General features: G+C 40.1%; 1 protein-coding gene across 1 annotated transcript in view; it reads right to left on the bottom strand.

Annotated features, from left to right (window-relative positions):
• Positions 1 to 1656: 1656 nt before the first annotated feature.
• The window catches only part of CFAP54 (cilia and flagella associated protein 54), a 353980-nt gene continuing 328511 nt past the window's right edge, over positions 1657 to 27125 (bottom strand). The window contains exons 67-68 of the mRNA XM_030323452.1: positions 24275 to 24349; positions 1657 to 2980 (exon numbers count right to left, since the gene is read on the bottom strand). Of these exons, the coding sequence (XP_030179312.1) occupies positions 2861 to 2980; positions 24275 to 24349 (195 nt within the window). The 3' untranslated portion in view covers positions 1657 to 2860. The remainder of the gene's footprint in view (positions 2981 to 24274; positions 24350 to 27125) is intronic.

Raw genomic sequence — 27125 nt, 5'->3', positions numbered from 1 at the left:
GAAAGGGCTGGGGAAGCCAGTTTAGCAATGAAGAGCTCAGACTCTCCAGTCAGACAGAGCTGGATTTAAATCTTGGTTCTGCCTCTAACCGTGATTATTGGGCAAGTTACTTAACTGCCTTTTGCTTTTGTTTCCTTATCCATAACACGGGGTGAGTCATCCAATGTGCATCACGATCTTAATTCTTGTGAGGACAGAAAATGTTCCAGAAAGGTTAGGCAATAATGGTAGTGGTAGTGGTAGTGGTGGCGGAGGTGGTGGTGATACCTTTGCTTCCCTTCCTTTTAGAAGCCCATAGTACCATCTTGCCTCGGTCACATGCATCCATCCATCCATCCATCCATTCATCCATCCATCCATCCCAGAAATGTTATAAACCTCTACTATGTGCCAGGCATTATTCTAGGGTCCTATAAAACAGTACATGCCTTTATATCTACTAATATTTAAAATAAAGAAAAATGAGGGGTGCCTGGTGGCTCAGTCAGTTAAGCATCCAACTTCGGCTCAGGTCATGATCTTACAGTTCGTGGGTTTAAGCCCTGCCTCAGGCTCTGTGCTGACAGCTCGGAATCTGGAGCCTGCTTCAGATTCTGTGTCTCCTCTCTCTCTGCTCCTCCCTCGCTTGTGCTCTGTCTCTCTCTCTCTGTCTCTCAAAAATAAGTAAGTGTTAAAAATGTTTTCAAAAAAAATGAAAAGCACCCAGTTAGTAAAAACTTACTAGTGACAAACAGTGGAATACATGCATATACACTCCTGGGAAATTAATATTAGGTTGAAGTAAATGGCCTTGGTTACTAGTCATGCTATATTTCCACACCTATATTAAATGCATAGTAACCTGTTGTGCCTTTTTTGCCCCTGGTGGCTAAACTTCCCGTAAATTAAACTTTTCCTCTGAGGAACACAAAACCTTTAAAGGCATTCTCTCTCCTACCAGAGAAACTTATAAGCTCCAGTCTCTGGACAAAGAATTTGGACGCCCTCACCACATAAAACCCATCATATCTTAGTGGCTTTCCTGCAAGACCCAAACTTTATTTCATATGAAGGTATAGTCATCAGGCAATTTTCTTCCCTGAATTCAAAGGGAAATAGTTCCTTTTTTCTTTCACTGCAGCATAGTATCCCAGTTGTTCTGTCTCTGTTTCTTCCCTTTCCATTATATACGGAATACATATCTTTTCTGAAAGCCAGACCATCATTTCATTCATTCATTCATTCATTCATTCTTTTTCACTCACTCAACATTGACTGAAATTCCACTAGTGCTAGGAATTTGTCACTCCTCTCCTTAATCACCAGTCATAGTACCCTATGATACACCGAATCAAGCCTGAAGCCTTCAATCTAGTTCCACTCTTAGAGTTTAGCTCATTTTCCATTATGACTGTCCACTCCAGATAGGTAGCAAGAAAGTCCTTGACATACAAACCATATTCATTATCATTGTTATGCGTCTGTTCTCCTACAGCATCCTCCCTACCAGCAAATTTCTGACCGTGAAAATTCTTAATATTAAAAGTCTTGCTTAAGGTTCATTTTCTCCATGTACTATTCTAGGACAATTCTACCTTGGCTGTTCCTGGACTTTGGAACTGCATGGCTGTGTGAATTTTTTAAAAACCAGGGGCCAGAATACAGTTGCTACTTTTTTCTTTTATTATAAAGTAAGAACATTAAAAAATGTAAATAGTTACCAGCTACTATTACCACTACTTCATAAAAGAAAAGCCAATTTAACAGAAATAGGAAGCAGAAAATTCATAATCTCAGGATAAAGGGCAATTAATTGACCACATTTAACTTTAGAAAAATACATTTAGGTTATACCTACTTTTTTTTTTTCATTTTACTGTTGCTGTTCATGGCATGAACAGGCTGGCATGTAGGAAGCATTTAGGCATAGCCTTCTTCAATGTTAAAGAAAATGGATGACTCTCCCATCACCTTGATCCCCCTCCACCTTGGCAGGGACATAACTCCCAGCACGGTGATTAGTACCACCTCAGGTATTGCGCTGAGTCCTTTATTACACCATCTCACTTAATTTAACTCACATAGCAATCCTATTAATAGCCCCATGCTACAAATGAGGAAACAAACAAAGGCTTAAAGAATTTGTTACTTTCCTAAAGGAGCAGAACTGGTAAGTGGTGAAGTTACTGTTCAAACTCAGTTCTATATAATTCCATAGTCCATGCTCTAAAATTTTATATAATGTGGCTCCCAGCAGTATAAAATATGAAAGGTCTTAATTTGCTACAGATTTCTTTCCAAACCACATAGACAAACTTCCAAAGTTGAACCGACCACATGTTGAGGTTTAATCCAGAGTTTCTCACTCTTGGCACTATTGACATTCTGGGCCAGATGATCCCTGGTCGTGGGGGGGCCCTCCTGGGCCTCTTAGGATAGGCAGCAGCATCCCTAGCTTCTACCCACTGGAGGCGGGTAGCACCCTCCTCCCAGTTACAGCAATCAAAAATGTCCTCACACCTTGTCACATGTCCCCTGGCGGCAAAATTGCCCCCAGTTGAGAACCACTGTTTTAATCCAATCTTGTTCTACGGACACATCTAAAGACAACCTGTACGTGAACTGTATGACCATGGGAATAGTTGCACCTTGCACAAACATATTTTCTATGAACAGTTCTGTAAGATTGTTTTAATAAGCAACAGCATTGTTATTTAATTCAGACACAATTTAAGACATTACTCAAACTATAATTTTTGAGGAAATTTTTGAGGAAACAATTTTATTTTGCTTGTTGTGAGAAGACAGTTCCAAAAATGTATTTAAACCAAGAAAAACAGTATCACTTAAATCCTTTATAAGGTTAACATGTGAAGAATGTTTAGGGAATAATCGACACCATCCAGTTGAAGAGGCTTCCTCCTGATACAATACAACCGTTAGCAAGATCAAAGAGTCTCTCAAGATTGAATATAGATGGCAGCGAGATAGCAAATGGGACCTGAGAAGAAGCAAAAAGTGTTCATGAAATGCATGGTTTCAAACTGTTGGCTGAAGTAAAGTTCTCAAACACACAAATACCAGTTCCATATAATGATTTTATGTGAAAGATATTTAACTCTTGCCTAAGGTAAAATGCAAAGTTTCACGTCTCTGCACTGCTGAAATGTCACACATATCATTTTTATATCCTATTAAGATTCATAGATTAGCCTATAAAAAAGCAGGTATTTCTAGAAATATGGACTATTTGCATTTCTATAATCACTGCGTATGATTCTACAGGTCGGACTTTGGCCCTGTTCCTAACGAAATGCATTCTTCCATTAACAGGTTGTCCAGTTGAAAATCTCCCTGTCTTGCTTTGAGCTTAAATCCTGCCACAGTGAAGCAAATTCTGTTTGGAGCTCACTGTTTCTGAAAGACACACGGGGAGACCATGCAGAGAACTAGTGCAGCCAAAGTCACCTGAACAGAACAAAAGACGGAAAATAAGACTGCTTTTACGATCACAGCACTGGTTATTTCATTGAGAGAGAGGCCAGAAGGAGAGAATAAACAGGAAGGAGGGGAAACAATGTTTCCTGGGAATCTACTTTATGCAGATGTAGATAATTTGGAAGATGAATGAGCAAATGTCATGCAGAATGACCATAACAGATTAGCTCCTTGTGGGCCTAAATTACGGTAAGAAATTAGAAGAAAAGTTTTACTAATTTCTTGTCCAATTGTTAAACGAAACTTTTATTCTTTTTTTATTTAAAAAATGTTTTTTAATGTTTTATTTATTTTTGAGACAGACAGAGACAGAGCATGAGCAGGGGAGGGGCAGGGAGAGAGGGAGACACAGAATTAGAAGGAGGCTCCAGGCTCTGAGCCCCATGTGGGGCTCGAACTCACAAACCACGAGATCATGCATGACCTGAGCTGAAGTCGGACACTTAGCCAGCTGAGCCACCCAGGCGTACCAAATGAAACTTTTATTCTTAAGAAAACTCAGTGAATCTAGAAGTGGAGGCTGCCTTTTATTTTTTTCTTCACTTTGTTGGATTAAAATATGACAAAAGTATTCCAGTACTTGTCTATAACTTAAAATAATAAAGAGGTGAAAAAATTAATAATGTCCTCCTTTCTCACTCAATCCTGAAGTAATAAGTATTACTAGTTTCAGGAGTATCTTTCCAAAACTTTTAAAATCCTCTAACAAATGTATATTCATGTGGGTTTTTTCTTTTCCCTTTTCTCTTTCCTTTGTTTTTTGAAATGGGATAACTAGATTTCCATGATTTTCTTTTTTTAGTTACCAATATGTAAGAAGAATCCCTCTTTAATCAATTCAGGGAGGCAGAATAACTACGTTGAGTTTAAGAGTGTGCATTCTGGAGTAAGACTGTTTTGATTCAAACTCAGACCTCAAGCACACACCAGCTATGTGAGCTTGAGTAAAATATTTGGTCTGTTTGAATTTTAACTTCCTCATCCATGAAACAGAAATAATATTGTAATTACAATTGTTATTACAACATATTGCTATTACAGGATGGGATGAATTTATACACATAAATACTTAGAACACACACATTACTAACATGGTCGAACACATTCTTTTTAATGGCTACATAACAATGCATGGGATGGCCGCATCCTAATTTATTCAATCACTTACCATAGAGGTTGTTTCTAGTTTTTGTACATGCTTGTCTATTCATACACATCATTGGGTACACATGCTTTAATTTCTGTACTACTGATTCCCTAAGATGGTTTGGTTTAGTCAAAGGGTGTTTACCCTTTACATTTTTAACACTTCCTTTATTTTTTTTATGTTTATTTTTTAGAGAGGGAGCGAGTGCAAGCAGGGGAGAGGAGCAGAGAGGGAGAGAGAGAGAATCTTAAGCAGTCTCCATGCTCAGCACAGAGCCCAAGGCAGGGTTCGATCTCATGAACCTGGGATCATGACCTGAGCCAAAATTAAGAGTTGGATGCTCAACCAACTGAGCCATGCAGGTGCCCCACATTTTAGCATTTCTTGCCAGATTTCTTTCCAAATAGGTTATAGCAATTAACATAGATACCAAATTGACCTAGATCTACTTGTTGAAAAGACCGTTCTTTCCTCCCTGCACCGCAAAGTCACTTTTGACATAAACCATGGGATCACATATGTGTGCATCTCTTTCTGGTCTATATTTTGTTCTATCGGTCTATATCTATACTTAATCTCGCACTATTATTACAGCTCTTTCATAAGACTCGACAACTAAAAGTATAGCTTCATTAGCTTTGTTCTTTTTTTTAATGGTTTTGGCTATTCCACATCCTTTGTATGTCTGTGTAAATTTTCTGATACTACTGCAAATGATAGCTTTAAAATTTTTTCACTTATAACTTTTTTTCTGCTATATAGAAATAAAAGTTATATGTACATTCATATGTTTATACCTACTTCACTAAATTCGCTTATTCATCCTAGGAGACAATTTTGGATTTTCTATGTCTATAAAGAATAAGAACTTTCTTCCTTCCTTTCTCACACTTTATTCCTTTCTGTTTTCTTCTTTACTTCACTGGCTGAGAATCCCCATGCAGTGTTAATTAGAAATGATGATAGGATGTCATAAACACAGGATTAATTGACTTTTCAATTCAGGGAAAGGGGGAAGGGTTATTTAATGAATGACATTGTAAAACTGTCTACTACTAAAATTCAACCTTTTCTTTACTTACGTCCTCTACTATTTTTGTTAAGTTTATTCCGAGGCATTTTATAATTTGGTTATTATTGTGAATGTTTTAAAGTTTTAGGAAAACTTTAAAAGTTTAAAGTTTAGTGAAAATGCTAAATTTATCTCACAGTCAAAATACATCAACGCTATAAACACTAAGAGAATCTGAACGTGCTTTAGGAAGTCAGAGTTACATCTTTTCCCCAGAGAGTTCAAGATTTTGCAAATTAGAATTTATGGGATTTCAAATAAAATGATAGAGTTAAAAGATAAAGTGTTTCTTTAGTCATGTTTCTTGACCTGTATCTACTCCATCTTGATACCTGGACATTTAAAGTGAGCCCACATAATGGTTACAACGTGAACACACCCGTGAGGCTCAGAGACTTTAGGCAACTTGCCCAAGCTCCCTCAGCTAGTGTCAGAGCCAGGATCTCTACTCAGACACACTGGTTCCTCAGAACATGTTCCTAACCACTCTGATGCACTGCCTGTCCCCTGCTGCCAATGCTGGCCTCTGAGGTCCCTCCTGGCATGGCTTGTGTGCCAACCACGGAATGTCCCTGCTCCCTGCAGCCTCTGCTCCCAATCCCACCTGACTTCGGTCTCCTGCTCCTCCCGTAGGCTCTGTGGCACTCTGGACCCTTCTCCAGCTCTGACTTTTAGAAATTTTATGGAAGCTTCTAGGGCTTCCACAGGGAATTTCTCAAGTAAAGTTAAGTTTAGGTGAAATCACTGAATTTCTTTTTTTGCCATTCAATAGAGACAGGATTAGCAATCATAGAATCATGGGAGAGTCTTTTATGTCTTTTGTAAGTAGCTTTGAGTCTGGATTGTCCTGGATAAGATACCGGGGAATCCTGGTTCCTTTTCCTGGATCAAGAAAGGCTTTGTGGAGAGAAAGGAAGGGAACGGCTTGGCAGGTAAGCAGACTGAAAATTAGTTCAAGTAGGTTATGCTTGCAAGGAGCAGTGTTAAAGAAATGGTGATGATTCTGGCTTCCTAGAAAGGATAGAAGTCTGAAATAATATGAAGAAGGGAAAAAAGTTAATCAGGTTGAGAAACACTGAAGGGGTTCATTGCCAGGACTTGAGCTTGTCTTGAGGGGGAGCTTGTGAAAGTCATTGGAGAGTTAAAGGTTATTTGCCAAGGCTATATTTTATAGAAGTGTCTGCGTGAAAACTAGATTCTATCATAATGAAGGATTTTATTACTTCTGTTCTTTTGTTCCAACAATTTTCCTTGATCGAAAGAAAAATCATACCATCTTCAAAGTATCTATGATTCTCCTCAATCCAATGAGTTTTTATTGAGCACCTACATTGAGAATTCTTCTTGATTCTCTCAGCACAGTGTCAGTTGCCTTTTTGTTGGTTCTAAGCGTTAATGACCAAGAAAAATGGGAGAAAGCGAAATTCCCACTACTCAGTTACATTTGCCTGATCTTGTAAGAGGTAAGAAGGTTATCAAAAACTGGGCTTTGTGATATGGATGGATTTAACTTCACCTCGTTTCAAGAATTTTAAAACACAGAGAGCCACAGCCATGAAAAAAAAAAAAAAGGTTTAAAAGCTTCAGGGTAGGAAAACAAATGCTGATTTCATCCAGCATTCTCACATATAGGTTTCTGTACCACGTTATAGGTCTATCTCAATATGTCACCTGAGTCTTTGAAGTTAATAATTTATTGGATATTTTTTTTCAGACTGGGGAATAATATACATTCCAAGGCAGAAAGGATAATATGATACTGGCTTCCTTAAGACTCGGTATCATGAATGACTAACAACAGTAGACGTTATCCTCCGCAATCTAACAGAAATAGCACCCAACTCTTAAGAAGGTGAGAAGGAGAGTTGTATGCAACTCTGCGAGACCACAGGACATTTCACACTTTGCCGAGAACAAGATTATCTTTTTTATCACTCCAATTTGGGGATAATAAAACTTTAAATATGACAGGAATAAAGGTTTCTTAACATAATATGAGATCAAGGGTCATTTTGGTAAGATGGTAGAAATCTTCTAAAATTAAATTTTAAAGAAATAACATTATTATAAAGACACCTTGCTGAGAACAAGAAAATTAGAAATTAAAGATGGGATATGGGAGAGAAAGCATTTGTACAGAGAATTGTTTCAAATGTCACACTGTCTATGAATAGGATTGATTCTTCACAAACCATCATCATCACCGCAGCTATCGTCACTGTCACTGTCCCACCACTGAGCCTCAGCTGTGCATGGCATTTCCTTGAGCTCTTGAACAGAGTTCACCTTTTAGTAAAGGACAATGTTTGCTCAGACACGTTGTCCTACACGTACAGGAAACCAAATATTTCAGTCAGTTCAAAAACTGTTCGGCAACACTAAAGGACCCTGTCTCTCCTCATACCCAAAAAGATGCCAAAAATGTTTTGGAATACATGAAAAATGCCTCGATGAAGGAAGACATATTGAGGGGGACTACATCCATTGGGTGTATGTTTGAAATTCAATTTTAGGTTATGTTCATAGTTTATAGCTATGGTATAATAAGAAATAAGTAATTGTTCTTTGTCCTAGGTTCCTGGCATAAAGCTCTTAAAATCCTTGGGAATTTTCCTTTGTATGCTAATAAGATGACTGTGGGGTAGGGGACCGATAGCTTCAGGGGCTGGTCACCAGGAAAACCAACCATGTGATTGAAGGATGGAACTTTCAGCCCTAGCCCTGACCTCTGGGGAAAGGAGGGGGGCTGGAGACTGAATTTGATCACAACAGCCAACCATTTAATCAGTCGAGCTCATGTAATGAAACCTTCATAGAAACCTCGTAAGGACAGATTTCAAGGAACTTCTTGGTTGGTGAACGCGTTGACGTGCTGGGAGTGTGAGACACTCAGAGAGGGCATAGCAGCTCTGCCCCTGTCCCCCGCCACACACACACAAGATCTTGCCCTATGCATGTCTTATATGGGACTATTCCTCAGTTGTATTCTTTATAATAAAGTGGTAATTGTAAGTGAAGCACTTTCCTGAGTTCTGTGATTCATTCTAGTGAATTATCGAATCTGAGGGAGGTAGCCAGCATCTAAAGTGGGGTCAGTCTTGGATTAAACCTTTAATCTGTGAAGTCTACCCTAACTCTGGTAGTAGTGTTGGAACTGACTCGAATGATTAGACCCCCAGTTGGTGTCAGAGAATCACAGAAGTGGTTGGTGTCAGGAAAAACACCCTAATAGTCATGTTTGGTATTATGTAAATTAGGGCAGTGCTCAGCTAGTGAGAGTCTCTGGGGTCTTTGGGACATTCTCCTACACCCCCCTCCTCCTTGGCAGATATTGCCCTCCATACCCCTTCCCAGGCCAAGCTGAGGCACTACTTAGTGAAAAGCAATTGAGCTGGCAGTGGTATCTCCATTATGGGTGTGTGCTTTGCTTTTTATAGGGAACTATTCAAGAAACAATCCTATAAGGCCAAAAGAGATCTTTAAGAAAAAAGTTGGAGTTTAGGCTGTACATACCCGGCTTATTCTAACTGCTCAAGAGACTAAGGCCCAGAGAAAAGGGTCTTTGAAATATGACACCCTATTGTGCAGAAAGAACAGCTGCTCTCCCCCTCTCTCTCCAGGAAAGTATTTTTCGCCATATAAAGAACTAATAAAGGGTCTCAAACAGGGCAAATCCCCTTTAAAATATCAAAAGCTCTAATCAGAACAGGAAGGATGAGTTATGCAACCAACAATGAAGTGCATGGGGCATAAAGGCTAGATGCAAGTTCATGGCCAATGGTTCAGTGCTTATAATCAGGGCTTTGGGGAAAGAGTTAAAGGAGAAGTGTCTTGGATGGAGGATTTAACAGAAATGCCTGCATTCAATGTGTTATAAAATTGAATGCTTATTTCTCACTCTCTCTGGAGATGCAAGAATATAAATTCTAAGCTAGTACTCATATGTGATTATATCATTTTACATCACTGCCTTTATTTTGAGAAATAGTTTTAAAGCTTTACCAAGTCTTTGTTTTTCTATTCCGAAGAAAAAAAAGCTTTTCCTAAGAAAGGAAGCCAGCATTTATTGAGGCTTGCAGGTAGGCTGGAGTCTTTGTTTTACAGAGTTTATTTCATTTGTAAATTAACTGTCAAATGGAGGTCAAGAGAAAATGTGGCTAACTAAGGGGTCACATTGGTAGAATGTAGTTTTAATCATGATTGGGTGACATGTGGGTGATGTTTTGTCTTTACTTCTTCATTAGGAAATAAACTTTAAGCCAGAAAGTATGCTTCCTATCTCCTTTGGAATTCTTCTAATTCCAATAAATAAGAATTAATTGAGCACCCATGTATTCATCACCAGTCAGAGATTTCATTTTTTTTTAAACTCATTGCTGAGGTTTGGGTTCCTGGAAACAGATTCTGAGATGGAACTCAGCTTTCAGGAAGCTTATTAGGGAATGCTCTTGGGATCAACACCCATAGGAAAGGAAAGAAAGCAGGATTAGCAGAGAGAGAGAAGAGCAGTCACAACAAAGGGCTCAGCCAACCCCACGGAGAGGGAGTTTTGAAGCTGGGATGACCCTTCAGAGATGCTCTGAATTGTGGTAGGGGGGTCAGGTCTTTGTACTGCATATCAACCAGACTTCCCCCCCCCCCCGCCCCGCAAAAGGAGGCCATCTCTTTTCCCCCCATGGGCATTCCTGAAGAGGGTTGAGAACTCAGTACTGTCGGTACATTTCCCAGAGCTGGGAAAATAAGCTCTTCAGTCCTGAAGGGAGATCTGGGGGTCTCAGTGGAGGGGTCATGAGAGGCACAAATATTTAATTCAACGGTTAACTATAGAACCATCAAGCAACTGACAATATGGCAAAAAAAAAAAAAATATATATATATATACACACACACACACACACACACACACACACACTAGTATACAAGTGATACAAGCCAAAGGGAGATTTGAAGTAATAACTAAGAATTCTTATACCAGACTTCCAGATGCTGCTTGCTTTTCTGGGTCATGGTAGAACAAGCTTAACACATTTTCAGTAAAACTCCTATTAATCATGTTATTTGATTACCCTGAGGAACAGTGTCCCTTCTGGAGTATGAGAAGAATTAGAAAACAAAGAATAGGAGGAAGATTCAGAAATAATTTCTTCCCTCAAATAATATCTTTCCATAAACTTAAATATGAAGAAATTCAGTAATTTCACCTAAGCTAAATTTTACTTGAGAAATTCCCCCACGGAACCCTGAGAAGCTTCCATAAAATTTCTAAAAGTCAAGCTGGGAAAGGGTCCAGAGTGCCACGGAGCCCACAGGAGGAGCAGGGGATTGAAGTCAGGTGGGATTGGGAACAGAGGCTGCAGGGAGAAGGGACATTCTGTGGTTGACACACATGCCATGCCAGGAGGAACCTTAGAGGCCAGCCTGGGCAGCAGGGGACAGGCGGTGCGGCAGAGTGGTTAGGAACACATTCTGAGGAGTCAATCTGCCTGGGCATGGATCTTCTGACACAGACTAGCTGAGGGAGCTTGGGCAAGTCACTTAAATTTCTCACGTGTAATATAAGGATAATCATAGCATCTAACTAGAAACAGAAATCTAAAGTCAAACATTGAACATCAGAACATACATGCACATTCATGTCTGATTGCTGCTGTTACAAATTTGTGACAAACCTAGTGGCTTACAACAACACAAATGTGCTCTCTTACAGTCCTGTAGATAAGAAATTGGAATTCACTTTCACTGTGCACAAATCAAGATGCCAACAGGGCTGGTTCTCTCTGGGGGCTGTAAGGGGACAATCTGTTTCTTTGCCTTTCATGGCTTCTACAGACCACCTGTGCTCCTTGATTTGTAGCTGCTTTAAAGCATTCACTCCAGTCCTGTTTCCATCATCACATGCCTTCTCCTACTGATGTCAAATAAGGATACTGTGACTACATTTACGGCCTACCTGGATAGGCCAGAATAATCTCCCCATCTCAGTATCCTTAATTTAATCATATCTGCAAAGCCCTTTTTGTCTTACAAGGTAAAAGGTTCTGGGGATTAGGATGTGGATATCTCTGGGGGGCCATGATTCAGCCTACCACATAAGTAATTAAATAATAAGGTTTAGCTCATAAGAACATCCTATTTATATCATATCTGCTCAACAAAGTTTGGGTCACTGAAGTTATTGAATTGTTTCTATTTAAAAATTCATAGCATCATTTGTGACAACATGGTTGGAGCTACAGAGTATATAATACCAAGTGAAATAAGTCAGTCAGAGAAAGACAAATACCATATGATTTTACTTGTATGTGGTATTTATTTATTTATTTATTTATTTATTTTTTATTTATTTTTGGGACAGAGAGAGACAGAGCATGAACAGGGGAGGGGCAGAGAGAGAGGGAGACACAGAATCGGAAACAGGCTCCAGGCTCTGAGCCATCAGCCCAGAGCCCGATGCGGGGCTCGAACTCACGGACCGCGAGATCGTGACCTGGCTGAAGTCGGACGCTTTAACCGACTGCGCCACCCAGGCGCCCCTGTATGTGGTATTTAAGAAACAAAGCAAATGAAAAAAGAAAAAAGAGACACCAACCAAGAAGCCGACTCTTAACCATAGAGAACAAACTGATGGTTACCAGAAGGGAGGTGGGGGGGGGGATGCGTGAAGTAGGTGAAGGGGATTAAGAGTACGCTTATGACGAGCACTGAGTAATGTATAGAACTGTTGAATCACTATCTTGAACTCCTGAAACGAATATACCACTGCATGATTCTATACCGGAATTAAAACAATCAATCAATCAATCAATCAAAATTCACGGCATTCCTGTAAAATGACTATTGTTCCAGAAGTTATCAGTGTTCACTATAATATGTACTGGTTTCTCTACAATTTTCCACACCCTTGCACATCAGGTTGAAGTCAATATGCTATGAACGGAAATTATGATAGCCATTCCATACTGGCTCTTGGAAATGGTCACCTTAATTTATTGCCTAAACTAGGACATAAAGGAGGAATAAAAGGAAAAAGGAAATAAAAGGAGAATAAAAGTAAATAAGAGGAAAGTTTCTTAAGCATTATTCCGAATCAACAGGTATATGTTATGACCACCGCAGGCCAGCCGAGATGAATGGCCACCCTACTTAAAAACCTCTGGGGAAGTCCTCCAGTCCTCTTCCCCTGCAATGGTGATGTTGGAGCCCATGTAGTCCAGACAGAATAGCTACATGTAGAAGGAGAGTCGTCCAACCCTCACTGAACTTTGTTTGAAAAAGAAATGAACCTTTATCGCCACTGAGATTTGGGGTTTATTTGTCAGCACAGCAACCCCTGCCCCATCCTGTCTAAAACACCCATGCTCTAGCAAGTTTGTCCTTCCCTTATAGTATACACGGGGAGAATTCCATCAGAGTGAGGGTTTAACTCCACTTAAAGGTCAGGACTTTGAATCTCAGCAGCAAAGAAAGGCTGTAACTGGGTATCCTGAAACTGGGCTCCCTCCTGAAGGGCTGTGTCCAGTCTGCCTGTGGGCTTCTGACCTGGGACACAGAAGTGAAAACCCCAGAGTTGGAACAATACTTGGCAAGTCTTGATGCTTTTTTATGAAAGAGATCACTGGGCTTACAGTCTGGAAACTAGAAACAGGAGGCTCTTTTTTAGAACAAAGGCTTAATAAAGAACGTGAACTAAAGTTTGCATTTTGCTCCTGGGACTTTGTTGCTTAGAACCAAAGCATGACAAGCTTTGGTAGTTAGTAGCTTCCACTTGCAGTAGCAAACTGGAGGGCAGACCTCTTGTGCATGGTGTGGAAAGAAAAACTGCTCACGCTGACTTCTTTATTCATTTATCAGCATATACAGCAAGCCACTGCAAACCACTCTTACACCGTGGCCAACACTGACCAGCAATTTCTGATAGAAAGTCTAACAGAGTTTGCAATTTATGAAGGATTTTCACATTAAATCATTTCACTGAACTCTTTTTAAAATGCCTAAGTTGAGTATTTAGCCTTTGTTTGTCAATATTAGTAAGAGTGTGCTCAGAAGAAGGGGGCAAGGAAAGAGGAAAAGGCCAGATAGGAGGAGGAGGAAGGATGGAAGGAGGTGGAGTGAAAATCCAGTCCTGAGCTTCCCTGAACGTGTGCCAGCGGTATGTGCCGGGTATCGCAGCAGGCACTGTTGACTAATGGTAATTCCATGGCTAAAATAAAATGTGCTGATGTTCATAAGAATGTTTTGGTTCATCAAGGTATAGTTTAACAGCTCTCTGGGGGATTATACCGAGCGAAAAAAATGACACCCCCGAAGGTTACATACTATATGGTTCCTTTTATCTAACATTCTTAAAATGACAAGATTGTAGAAACGGAGACCAGATTAGTAATTGTCAGAAATTAGGGACAGTGGTGGGGGGTAGGAAGTGAGGTATCTATCAGAGGACAAGAGGGGTCCTTGTAGTGACAAAATTGTTCTGTATCCTGACTATTAATGTCAGCATCCTGGTGGTGATATTGCACTACAGTTTTGAAAGATGTTACCACTGGGAAAAAGCTGGCTAAAAGGTACACAGGATCTCTCTATATTATCTCTTATAATTGCGAGTGAATCTATAATTATCTCAAAATAAAAAGTTTAATTAAAAAAGGATGGAAAAATAATATGAATAATACATTTATTAAATGTCTAATTACTCTGTTGAAAATTAGCAAATATTTAGGTAGGCCAAAAGCCACTAATGAAGGTAGTTTCTAATGGTCAAGTAACCCGAGCCTCATTTCACACTATTTAAGGCTGGAAAAGATAAAGACGAGCACAGGGTACTGAATACTTACCAACGGCATTACACTGACACTATACCAAATGTGTTGCGTGCTTTTCTAATGTGATTCTCCATGAGGAGAATGTACAGACCAGGAACTGAAGCACACAGATATAAAGTAACTTGCTCACAGCCATACATACAGTCAATAGACGGTGGAACCAAGAATGAAATCATGTTTTTATCCGCCGATACACTGCTTCTGAGACCTTCAGCAGACTGCAACAGACGGGTGACTTGTCCACAAGGGTTCACTCTTCCTACCATACCGTGTTCTCACAGGTGGTTCAGAAAAGAACGTAAAGGCGTTAGCTGCCTGAGATGTAGGCAGAATGAGAGCAAAACTCTCGAATGGCTAGTGTCCAAAGTATTGACGAGGGAAATGGGTAAATTTACACCTGCTCCTTCTTCGCGGATTTATTTTAATATAAAGAACATTTGTGCAGAGAATTTCCAAAGCTTGCCAACTGACTCAGCTATATGAGGCAAAGGTCAATACCCTCCTGACATGAAAAGATAATCCCATTGTTAAGGGCACAGTTTGTTAATCAAGACAAAACCATTTAGCAAAATGAATGAAGGAAATGAAACTAAATGTTTAACTCAGTTTTCAGCACATTGAAAAGCAAAAGACAGATTTGCTAATGGGACCCCTGCCTTTCACCTCCTTCGAGGTTCTCCAGAATGACTAAACTTCAGGAAGCCGTCCCTTTGGTTCTGAACTGCTCTTCTATCCTGAATGAAGCCGGGCTTGCTCGATGCAGCAATCTACACACTTCTTGCCACTTAGATGGTAAACACACAATATCAGGTTCGCGATTATATTTTGGTTTAAATTATATCCAAGTATCATTATACCAGCAAATTGCGCGTCTAACAAGAGTAGGACCAGCACTTTGAGCACAGATAGCACAAAGGCTCTCGGTTCCATGATGAGCGAGAGCGTATTTCACCTTGACACTATTGCTGGCAAATCTCTGAGAGATGAGCATTTTGAAAATGCTATAAACAGCTTAGCCTTTTCTTAGCATTTTGAAGAGCACATTAATAGCCTGGCCTTTTCTTAAGGGCTTTCTTTTTCCCTTAGCCAAATTTGACAGGTAGAAGTGAACAGTGAGAGGATGGAATCAAAGTCAGGGCTGTGTTTTAAAAGCAGTGTGGAACTGATGTCATCTGGCATTGTCTTCAAAAGAATATAAGAATATTAAGTGGATGTCTCATGAACTTAAACACAAAGGAGACTCTTCACTTGAGGACAGAATGATAATGTCTCACAGAAGAAAGATGTAATTCTAGATGCCCATAAAATCTATTCAGACAGCTTTTGGCTGGTAAGAAAAAAAAAAAAAAAAAAGAAAAGAAAAAGAAAAGAAAAGAAAAGAAAAGAAAAGAAGAGAAAATCTGCAACTCTCAACTTAACCAATTATAATATTAGTAAAATTAAATTTTAAATACTTAGTAAACACCTACCATAGAATATGTGAAACCTTAAGCCCAATGCTGTAAGCGACATTTTAAAGAGAGTATTGTTATTGCCACCATTTGGAAAGTTATGCTAAAAAGAAACCAAGAGGCACACGGTAATGTAATAAAATTAGCTGAAGGAAATTAAATAGCTTAGCATCACCCTCTAGGATTTAACAGCCTAAAAAATGGGAAGTAGAGGCTCTCCCACATAAATTGGGACTATATAACCCCGCCTACGATCCAGAAAAACCTCCCAGATCACTTCAAAGGCTGCTCTGAGAACCCACCTAGGTTATCCTCGGTATAAACACACTCAGCAACTTCAGGACAGTTACCGAGCATCTTTGGGGAGAGTTGCTGACTAATTTTAAAAATTGCCTAAGTGAGTTGCCAGGAGCGGCCTCTGCTCAGAGTAGGAAGAGGCCCACAAATTGGGAGAGCTTTACTGGATGTCGTGGCAGATTGCATTTTCCCAAAATGGTTGCAACAATAGCTCCCGACCCACATGCCCTTCTTATAATTTGATATTAACACTCCTCCCACCAGGAGGTGGAATCTGTGTTCAATCTTGGATCTGGGTGGATTTGGGACTCGCAGGGAAAAGCCATTATGTAACTTTAAAAGCTAGGGCATAAACAGTGATAGAGCTTCTGCCTGATTCTTTTGGAAGGCTCGTTCTTGAAACCCAGACACTACACTGCGCCGAGGCCCAACCGGGCACACTGAGGTCACGTGTCATGTTCCGGCCCACAGTCCAATCTGCGTTCCCAGCCCCATAGTCAACAGCCAGCGTCAAGCACCAAGCCAAACTTGCCTTTGAGCCTTCAGGGATCCCAGCCCTCGGAAGCTGAATCATCCCCAACCTTCAGGTCTATCCAGCTGATGCCCCAGGTATCATGGAGCGGAGACCAATTGTCCTGTTAGGTCCTTTGCAAACATGTGACCGGCATTTTAGTGAAATGGTGGTCGTTTTATGCCACTAAGTTTGGGGTGCTTTGTTATAGAACAACGGTAACTGGAACAATGAAAATGGGAAATGTATGTGGTTAAAAGTGATGCATGCAGCCATTCCTAGCACCGGAATTACCGCAGCTTCCCTTTCAGCCTCTCTTTCGGGAATGTACTCAGAGGCTTCATCTCAGGCATGTTGCCGTTCCACTAGAGCTGCTCCCCTACTTACAGGGGAGCAAGGGAACTAACTTCAAGGGAACTCAGATAGCTCTTCGATGATGATAACAATGTTTTGTTTAGGATTGTGCCTGCCACTGTTCTGAGAGTTTACATGGATTCACTCTTCAAATCCACACAACAAACCTATGAGGTAAGTACTATTTTTATTCTCATTTTACAAATAGGGAAACTGAAGCCTTGAGGTTAAACAACTTTCCCAAGTTTACACAACTAGCAAATATCAGAGCTGGGTTGGGATTTGGAACCAGGCAGCTGCGCTCGCAAGCAAGCCTGTGCACAAGCCACCGCGTGCACCCAAACGCTGACTCTAACTCTCCCTCGATCCAGCCCCTCCCTCTGAAAGGCCAAGAGCACCCAAATTGAAAAAGTGGGACACTGCTGGCTTCAGTGTCACGATAATGGTCCGGGAACAGGCTCTGGAGTCTGCTGGTCTTGGCTGGGACAGTTACCAGCTGTGGTGACTTTGGGCAGGTCTTTGAAGCTCTGTTACCTCTTCCCTCCTCCTCCCCCTTTTATGCAAAACAATCATCCATTTTAAAGCCACAGCTGTTGTCTTCATGAAGCATTAGCCTTACTCCTCCTTTCTAGACTGTCAGCCTCTTTGGGACAAGGACTTTGTCTTTCTCACTTCTGAGTGCTCCAGCGGAGCCAGCATGGTGCCATGTACTCAGCTGCAGCTTGTAACTGAGTTGACTTTAAAAAAAAAAACAAAAAAACTATTGTCTTTATTTTTGTATCCAGGGCTTTTGGGATTTGTTCTGTTCTTTCCATCCCCATGAACAAAGCCATAAAATCATGCTCTTACCACTGAGTCTGCTGCCAAAATGAGGACTTGGGTTTACTGCCTCTTCTTTCAAAGGTCTTCCTAATCAGAGGAAAAGGCTTTCACAGGCACCCTTGATCATGTTTATATCTACCTAAGGATTCTCTACTGCCTTCCGATCATTTTCCAAAGTAATTAAAACTCCTAACCATGGGCCACAGGAGCTTCTACTAACTTGATTTCTTATAGGGAACTATTGAACCCTTCTCAAAAGACACCACAGGGAATTTCTCACCTTCAGAATTATGCCAGGATAATACCAGAATATTAACTGATATTATTACTAAGGGAGGGGTGTCTGGCCCCCAGGCCTCCGTTTTACCCTGTACTGTAATTACTTCTATATTTGTCTGTTTCTCCTGCTAAACTGAAGGCAGGGACTCTGGTTTTTACTTTTGTATCCCAAAGTCTAGCCCAATGTCTGGCACAGAGAAAGCACTTGACAAATGTCTACTATTCAAATGCATGGACTTGATGAGCTCAGAGTCACTGATAATGTCCAGATTGCAACCCAGGGGGATCTCTGGAAGATGTATCAAGAACATTCATTGATTTAACAAATCATTTATTGAACACCTTCATGAGAACCAGCATTGGGCAAGGCAGTGAGAATAGAAATGTAATAAGATCCAATCTTATTATATAAGACCCAATCTGCTCTAGTAGGGGAGACAAATATGGAAGCACACCATTAGAACTTATTTTGGTAAAAACTAAGCACAGAGATCTAAACCATGGGTTTGAGAGGCAGTGATAACAAGAAGGCAGTCTGAGTTAGGTTAACAGATTACATGTGTTATTTCCCATTTAACATGGTAACCCAGAAAAAGATAAGATGCTAGCTAGCATTGTGGAATGATCCTCCAGCTGATGGCCAGGGCCATGAAATCATAAGGGGTCATATGGTATAGGTGGCCACATGATAGAATCAATACCCTCAGACATAATATGAAAGAGGCTAATGACTAAACTAAGAGAGGTTAATATATCTGACTCTGTGTCTCCCTCTACCTATTCTTCTACCCTCCCTATACTTCTTACCCAAACCTGCCTTCAGATAATGATCATTTTAGTGGCCACCATGTGGTTGATGTCAATATCTAATCATAAACATTAAAAAATGATCATTTTAAGAATCAGAAATAAGAGACCATGTGTACACTAAATTCAACTGTGTGAAAAGGAAGTCACATGATGTACATAAATAATGCAGTGGAAGTCATTAGAACTTAACTGTCATTAAGGATTTTTTTTACACTAAATTCAAGCTATATTTAAGAAAACATATTGCATTATTAAACTATTTTATGTGCAGCTGGGGCTTGAGAAACAATGGCAGACATCAGGCCATCCTGGTGCTTTCTCAGAGCAGAAGGAAGGAGTTTCGGGATCTATTATGAGGTAAATTCATGGCTGCTGCAATCCACCAAGCCTCTGGCACGCGGTCAGCTGCCTCGCTAGTACTCTTCTCTTGCCTTGACCACCGTTGGCATTTTCCACTCCATGTTCAGGAAGGCAAGGGTGGCTAGAAAAAACCCACAAGCAAAGATGCCTGGTTCTCTAACGAACGTATGACTTCTAAATCTCAGCGTGGCCTTCAATCCTCTTGTCCTTGGTCAGCTTCCTCGCTCCTCACACCCAATGACTGTGAACGCTCAAGACCTTCATCTTTCCCTTGGAGACCAGACACTCAGCCTCCTGCCCACCCTACAGGAGGTAAACTCGCCTCCACTTCAAGGAGAGTGTGAAAACCTCCTGGTGTGAACTGCCCCAGTTTCTCACACCCTTTTCTTACATACTTACTCACACTCCCTCTCACCTAATCTGCCACCTCAAGACCTAGAGAAAGAGGAGTCTTACCTCTGTTCCCAGTCAGTTCTCTCACTTGTGCTGTCAAGGTCTTTATGTTCCCACCCTCTCCCCAAAGGCCCCGCCTCCATCATTTGTCCTTTTCTCTTCTAGAAAGGCAGGCTCCACCCCTGCTAGCTCTCTCCTCTCATCGCAGCCGGTCTCCTACCCCTCCAGACTTCTCACCCAAACCTTCCTGAAGATTCATGTACTGGTGCAACTTTCACTCTCTCACATCTCACTCCTCAATTCCCTGTAGCATATGCTCCCTATTCTAATGAAACATTTTCTGGGTGTAGTTTAGCAAAACATGCAGTTCCTGGATTTAAGCAGAACTGTATTTGACTCCTGCCTCCTCCACTTACAAGGTACAGGATCCTGAACATGCTGCTTAATTTCTTCATTTCTAGTGTGGGGATAACAATAGTAACCAACTTCACAGAGTTCTTGTAATATTCAATGACATACTGTATGTAAAACACCGGACAGTGACTGCACAGGCCATGTGCTCGATAAAACTTGTTGCAGTGGTAGCATTTGCATTTTAATGATGATTATCATTATTATTCGCCAGGCACTATGCTAGGTCTAGCTAGAAATCCTGAACTAAAAGAACCCCTACCAAATTATGCAGCCAAGAAAAACTAATTTGCAATCTTCTCATACAATGTGTCTTATCTCTCTTGGCTTAGGATCACCTTTTCCACCTTCAAACCAGGATCTGCTCCTAGGAATTTCCTTCCATACTGATTCTGTATGACTCCGGTCAGTTCTGTATACACACACACACACACACACACACACACAAACATGCACACACACACATGGTAAATTTATCTGTATCATGTGAACCAACAGGAAAATATTTGATTTAGCCAAACCCAGGAACTTTAACCTATGGTGCTTTTGCAGCAACAGAAGTAACTACACCATGCTCTGAGGGCAGTTGGAACTCAATAATTACTGATGAGCAGACAGTTGTATATAATGATTTAGTCCTCCCTTTGGTCAGTCACAGCAAGGACAGAAAGCATATTTTTAGCATCATGTTTGAGTCTTACCTGACAACTTGGAAACTGCAATAATTTGAACCTATGTAGGCAAGGGAAGGATCGCTTTGTTGTTGATACACCAGAAATGAAACCTAACGGTCATTTATATCCTGTGATTACTCGCTAAGAAGGTTGGCATGGAGCACTCGTTTCTTTTCTCCATGTTCTTGCTATTCTGTGTTTTTGTCACAGGCTGCGCGTGGCAATATTTGTTTTAATCGGGAAGACGCAGTACAGGCGAAGGCGACTGTAATACGTATGTTCAGTAAGGAACCGAATTGCACAGCAGGCTCTCATCTCAGTGACAAAAATGGCTTCACTAAGGCATGTAATTTTCTTTGTCTAACAATTTGGTTTTAGGAACAAGCTCTGACACTCCCATGCCCCACCTCCCCCAAGCACTACTAGGTAAGGCTGGCTTTGAGTGAAGGTATTAGCATGGGGTTCAATTGGGGGCCCCTTCTCCTGGACTGGTGGACCCTTTCACTGTGGGGACCTCAAGTCAGGATCCTGCAGGCTGACCTAATGCCTCCAGGGTTCAATAGTGGTTTACATCCCAGACAAAGAAAATGGTTCCTGGTTCTTTCCTTCTCTCTCTCTCTCTCTCTCTTTTTAAAAGATTTTTCTTAATTAATCTCTACATCCAATGTGGGGCTCAAACTTACAACCCCGAGATCAAGAGGCGCAGGCTGCACTGACTGAGCCAGCCAGTAATCTTTAACACAATTACTCTCCCTTTCTATCAATATTTCAGAACAAATTTGCATCCTAAACATCTGTTTGAAATTAGTTGACTCAGGGATGAAGAACTCATACATGGAAAGCACGACCATGGTAGGGATGAAAATGATGATGACACCTAAAGAGCTAATAATTACTAAGCATTTATTTATGTGAGGCTCTATTTCTGATACTTAACATATATGATTTCCTTTAGTTCTCACGGCTGTGAAGGGTTGGCATTATTACCCCCGCTTCAAGTATGAGAACACTGAGGCTTAGAGAGGCTAAATAACTTGTCTAGGGTTACACAACTAATAACACTCAAGGCTAGGATTCCAACCCAGGTCGGTCAGACGCTAAGGCCCGTTAATGCAATAAATCATGTATCTTAAATAACAGCTCCTTTTTCTGTGACCTGTTTTCAACCACAGTTTGCACAAAATTAGGTTAAACCTGATTTTTATTATAATGTCTCCCATGGTAAATCTATGTATTTCTGTAATACAAAATTAGGTTCCCATTAAAAAAATGGGAAAAGGACATGAATGGCCAAATGAAAAAAAAATTAAGGCAAATGCTAAATTTCAGATACTTAAAACTTAGGGGAATTTAATTTAAGAAACAGTAACCAAGCAATACACTGTTCTAAGCACTGTAAGTATTCAAAAATTAAGATAGTACTGCTCCTGCTCCAAGAAGCTGATGATCTAGTGGGAGGAACACAGTGTAGGTCTTACCTCAAATGGCATCTCCTAAGAGAGGTCTTCCCAGACCACCTTACCTAACCTGTCACCCATTCCCGGTTACTTTCTATCACAGGGGTTAGCAAATTTTTTTTTTCTGGAAAGGGCCAGAAAATAAATAATTTAGGCTTTGTGTGCCATATGGTTTCTGTCAAAACCACCCAACTCTGCTGCTGTAGCTCATAGCAGCTATAGATCATAAACAAACAAATGACCACGCTGTATGCCAATAAAACTTTATTTACGAAACTGGCAGTGGGCCAGATGTAGCTCACAGGCTGTAGTTTGCTGACCCTACTCTAACATATCACTCTTTCTTTCTTTCATAACACTTAAGAAATCTGAAATTACCCTGCTTCTTGATCTATTACTATTATTTTCTCTTTCCCTCCACAAATATGTCAGCTCCAAGAGAGTGAGGTCCTTGGCTGCTTGTTCACAGCTGGCTCTCCAGGACCTAGAACGGGGTTCCTGACACATAGACAGTTCACTCTGAATATTGTTGATTGACTAAATGAGTGAGTACTATTTTACAAAAGGAGAAACACTGACTGCCAACAAACATATAAACTATATTTGACCATATTATTAATAAATATAAAATAATTGAAAATGTCTTTTTTTTTACTTATCATACCTAGAATGGCTAGAAAAAGAGAAGGAGGAAGACAAGAAAGAGGGGGAAGGGGAAGAGAGAGGGCTAGAAAGAGGAAGAGGGCATGTGTAGATGAATGTGTGGTAAACTGGCCCCCTCAATTACTGCTGATGAGAGAGAGTAGATATCCAGAAGAATCAAAAGCAGGGCCTCAAACAGATACTTGCACATCCATGTTTATAACAGCATTATTTACAGCAGCCAAAAGATAGAAACAACTCAAATGACCATCCACAAAAGAATGGATAAACAAATGTGGTACATCCACAGAATGGAATATTATTCAGCCTTAAAAAGGGATGCAATACCGATACATGCTACAACAAGGATGAACTTTGAAAACACTGCTAAAAGGAATAAGCCAGCCACAAAGGAGCAATATTGTATGATTCCATGCAGATAAGGTATCTAGAATAGGCAAGTAGTAGACTAGAAGTAGAAAGTAGGACAGAGATTATCAGGAGCTCAGGGGAGAGAGAATGAGGAGTTATTATTTAATGGGTACAACATGTCTGCAATGATGAAAATTTCTGGAGATGGATTGGCTGCAGAGCATTATGAATGTACTTAATGCCGCTGAAGGGTATACTTAGAAATGGCTAAAAGTGTAAATTTTATATTGTATATATCCTACTATAATAAAAAAGTATGTATACTTTTTTACTCCAAAATCTTGCTCCTAAAGAAGTAATTCTGAGGAGATAATACAGAAGGGTGAAATATGCATATACAAGAATCCACCAACCTCAAGATCCATGAATAAAAATCTAGTTGTATAAATAGAGCCTGACAACAAATACACAAAAGAAACTTTTATGCAGGCATTAAACATGACAAAGTAGACTTTTCACATAAAAATATCTCCATAGCATTATTGTTAAATGAGAAAAAAAAAAACAAGCTACAAATACATGTACAGTATAATCCCATTGATGTAAAAATTCTAAAGTTTCTCTCTACATGGAAAACACTTGAGATATCTTTGAGAATGCCCATAGTTGGTTAGTCTCTGAATAGTACATTTGAAATTATTTTAAAATTATCTTCTTCATAATTCTCTGTACTTGATTTTTTAACAAAGAGTATTTTTAACCAAAATAACATGCTATTATAAACTCATGTTTATCACTTTTTCACATTAATTAAGGAGGGTTAGGCCCTTGATACTTTTCATAATAGCTGTTTTCTATATTTCTGTTTCTATAGCAACAATAATACTTGCGAGAGAATCAGATACATTTTTACAAAAGATACGTACCTCAGACAATGGTGTTGTATCTCTATCAGTCAAAAATAGATTTATTATTTCAGAGCAACATTCAATAATCATGTTCTAGAAATAAGAAGACAATATAGTGAGGTTGAACTTACTGGTAAACTACTGTATTTTAGTTATAAACTACTTATTCCATTTGTCTTTTTTTTTTTTTTTTTTTTTGCCTCATCGCCTAACCCTAATTCCCCAGGAGAAAACTTACAGAGACTCAGAGATCACAATTCCTTAAATAATTAAGGTTATTTAAAAAGATACAGGATGATCACAACAGATAAGACTTAATTATGAACAATACATGACTTCATTGTTAAAATTCATATGTTACAGAAGAATAACAAGTGAGGTAATTCACACCGAATTAAGTTTTGGAAAATCACTTTTCTTCTGAGAAGAGAACCCTGAGATGAAGAGATTCAGACCCCAGAGAGGGATTTTAATCAAAGAAGAATAGCCGAGAATTGAGAAAAAAAAAATGGAAAAAGTAAATGAAAAGGAAGCAAGAGTTAATATCGTATGTTGTCCATTTTTGATGACACCGCCACAGCCCCTACTGTATGGACACAGCCATGTTTATGTGTGGACATCTGATCTACCCATAAGCAGTGGTGAATCAATCAGATTCTCTAGCATTTCATGTAAGGAAGGGTAAGAGAAGAGAGTTACAGTCAGTGCTGACTATATGAGCTGAAGGTCTTGATACGAACTCGGAAAAGACAGCCATTGGACTAGACGTACGATGCGTAAGAGAAGGAAAAAGAAAAAAGAAAAGATGAGTAAGAGAAGGGAACAGGATGAGTGAGAACTTACACCCCACCCTACGAGTAAGTGCAGGCTTGGCTCCCGACTCACCAGTTCCATTTTCTGTGAGGCCCATTGTGTTTGGTTTCCAGTCCTTATATATGAGCTTACTTATACGCTGCCACATACTGCCTCCCCCCACACCTACTTTACTTGAGCTAGTGTAAGTAGCCTTTCTTTACAAGGCCGTGGGAGATAAACTATGCCTACTTTGTGATGTGGCCAGCATCCAGCAACAATTCACTTTTATGGGAGCTTTAATAGATAAATGTATCAGCATTCAGAAATATGGAAATGATAAAGTTCCATTAATTTTTATTTTTTAAATAATTTTTTAATGTTTAATTATTTTCCAGAGAGAGAGACAGAGCACTGGCAGGGGAGGGGCAGAGAGAGACAGAGACACGGAATCTGAAGCAGCCTCCAGGCTCCAAGCTGTCAGCACAGAGCCCATTGCAGGGCTCAAACCCACGGACCACGAGATCATGACCTGAGTCGAAGTCAGACACATGACTGACTGAGCCATCCAGGCACTCCACATTAATTTTTAAATTATGACTGACCAGGGGCGCCTGGGTGGCGCAGTCGGTTAAGCGTCCGACTTCAGCCAGGTCACGATCTCGCGGTCCGTGAGTTCGAGCCCCGCATCGGGCTCTGGGCTGATGGCTCGGAGCCTGGAGCCTGTTTCCGATTCTGTGTCTCCCTCTCTCTCTGCCCCTCCCCCGTTCATGCTCTGTCTCTCTCTGTCCCAAAAATAAATAAACGTTGAAAAAAAAAATTAAAAAAAAAAAATTATGACTGACCAGTGATGATTAAAACCTTAAAATAAAGAAGAAATTCACAGCCCTAAGTCATATTACATTTAAGTTTTAATAAATGCATGAACATAGAAAAGATCAAATTCCAGAGTTCCAAAGCTATAGTTAATTGAATACAACTTAACAAATATATTCGAGATGCTGTGGAGCACAAAGATGAAGAAACAGACCCTATCCTCACGAAGTGTACAGTGGCTGAGAAGAATAGATTCGTACACATCTAAATAAAATACCAAGTAGAATGTGGTCAGAGCATGGATAGGAATAGGTTACAGGAACCTAGGGGTGGGGGAGACAGGAATTATAAGGAACAGAGAAGACTTCCTGGAGGGAAGGTCATGAGAACTGAGCCTTAAATGAGTAATAGGATTTCACAGAGAATGGGGACAAGGACATTCCAGGAGAAGGAAGGCATGTAAGCAACAGAACAGTGGATATTCAAGGAACATAAACATATGATATGGTCTTTACTACGGGTGTGTATAGGAAGCATGGCAGTATGAGTGCCAGTATAAGGCTGGAGAGGTGCACTTATAATAGGACATGTAAAAGTTACGAATTTGAATTTTACTGCATAGGAAATCGAGAGGCACCGGACTAAGGAAACAATGATCCAATTGCTTTAAAAAGATAATTCTGGCTATATTTTAAAGGTGAACTAGACTGAGAAGAGACAAGAGAAAGAGAAATTAGCCAGGAGGTTACTCAAACTGTTTGGATAGGAAGTGATCATGGCTAGAAGTGGGCCAGCTTCAATGGGACCAAAAAAGATGGAGGGCAAGTAGGATACTAGCACTGATCGGGGAATACTGCTTTCCTGTGAGGAACCTCCCAGGTTCTTCGTCCACTTTAAGACCGAGGGGATGGATACTCCTTTGTCTCCACACTTACACTTCTCATATTTATCTAATTTCTATATTTTTAATTGAGTTTTCAGGACTGGTTAAAATACATTTCCTTCCTATAGGAAACGTTTCAATAACAGCCATGATGGGTTACTGTCATGATTTCATCAAGAGCTATCAAGCAAAATGAGACTGTTTACATCATTAATCATTTCACATAACAGATGAAGACAGCAATATTACCTGATAAATGCCTTCCACTACCTGTCTCAACATTTATCAAACAGAAATTTCACCTCAACAACATCCTATTTCTTTGGCATTATTTGCAGTAAATCACATAAACACATAGAAAATTGGCTGATTGGATAT

The sequence above is a fragment of the Lynx canadensis genome, chromosome B4 (assembly GCF_007474595.2).
Source record: "Lynx canadensis isolate LIC74 chromosome B4, mLynCan4.pri.v2, whole genome shotgun sequence".
Taxonomy (NCBI): Eukaryota; Metazoa; Chordata; class Mammalia; order Carnivora; family Felidae; genus Lynx; species Lynx canadensis.
The sequence above is the reverse complement of the archived record's forward strand: the minus strand, read 5'-3'. Positions and strand labels throughout refer to the sequence as shown.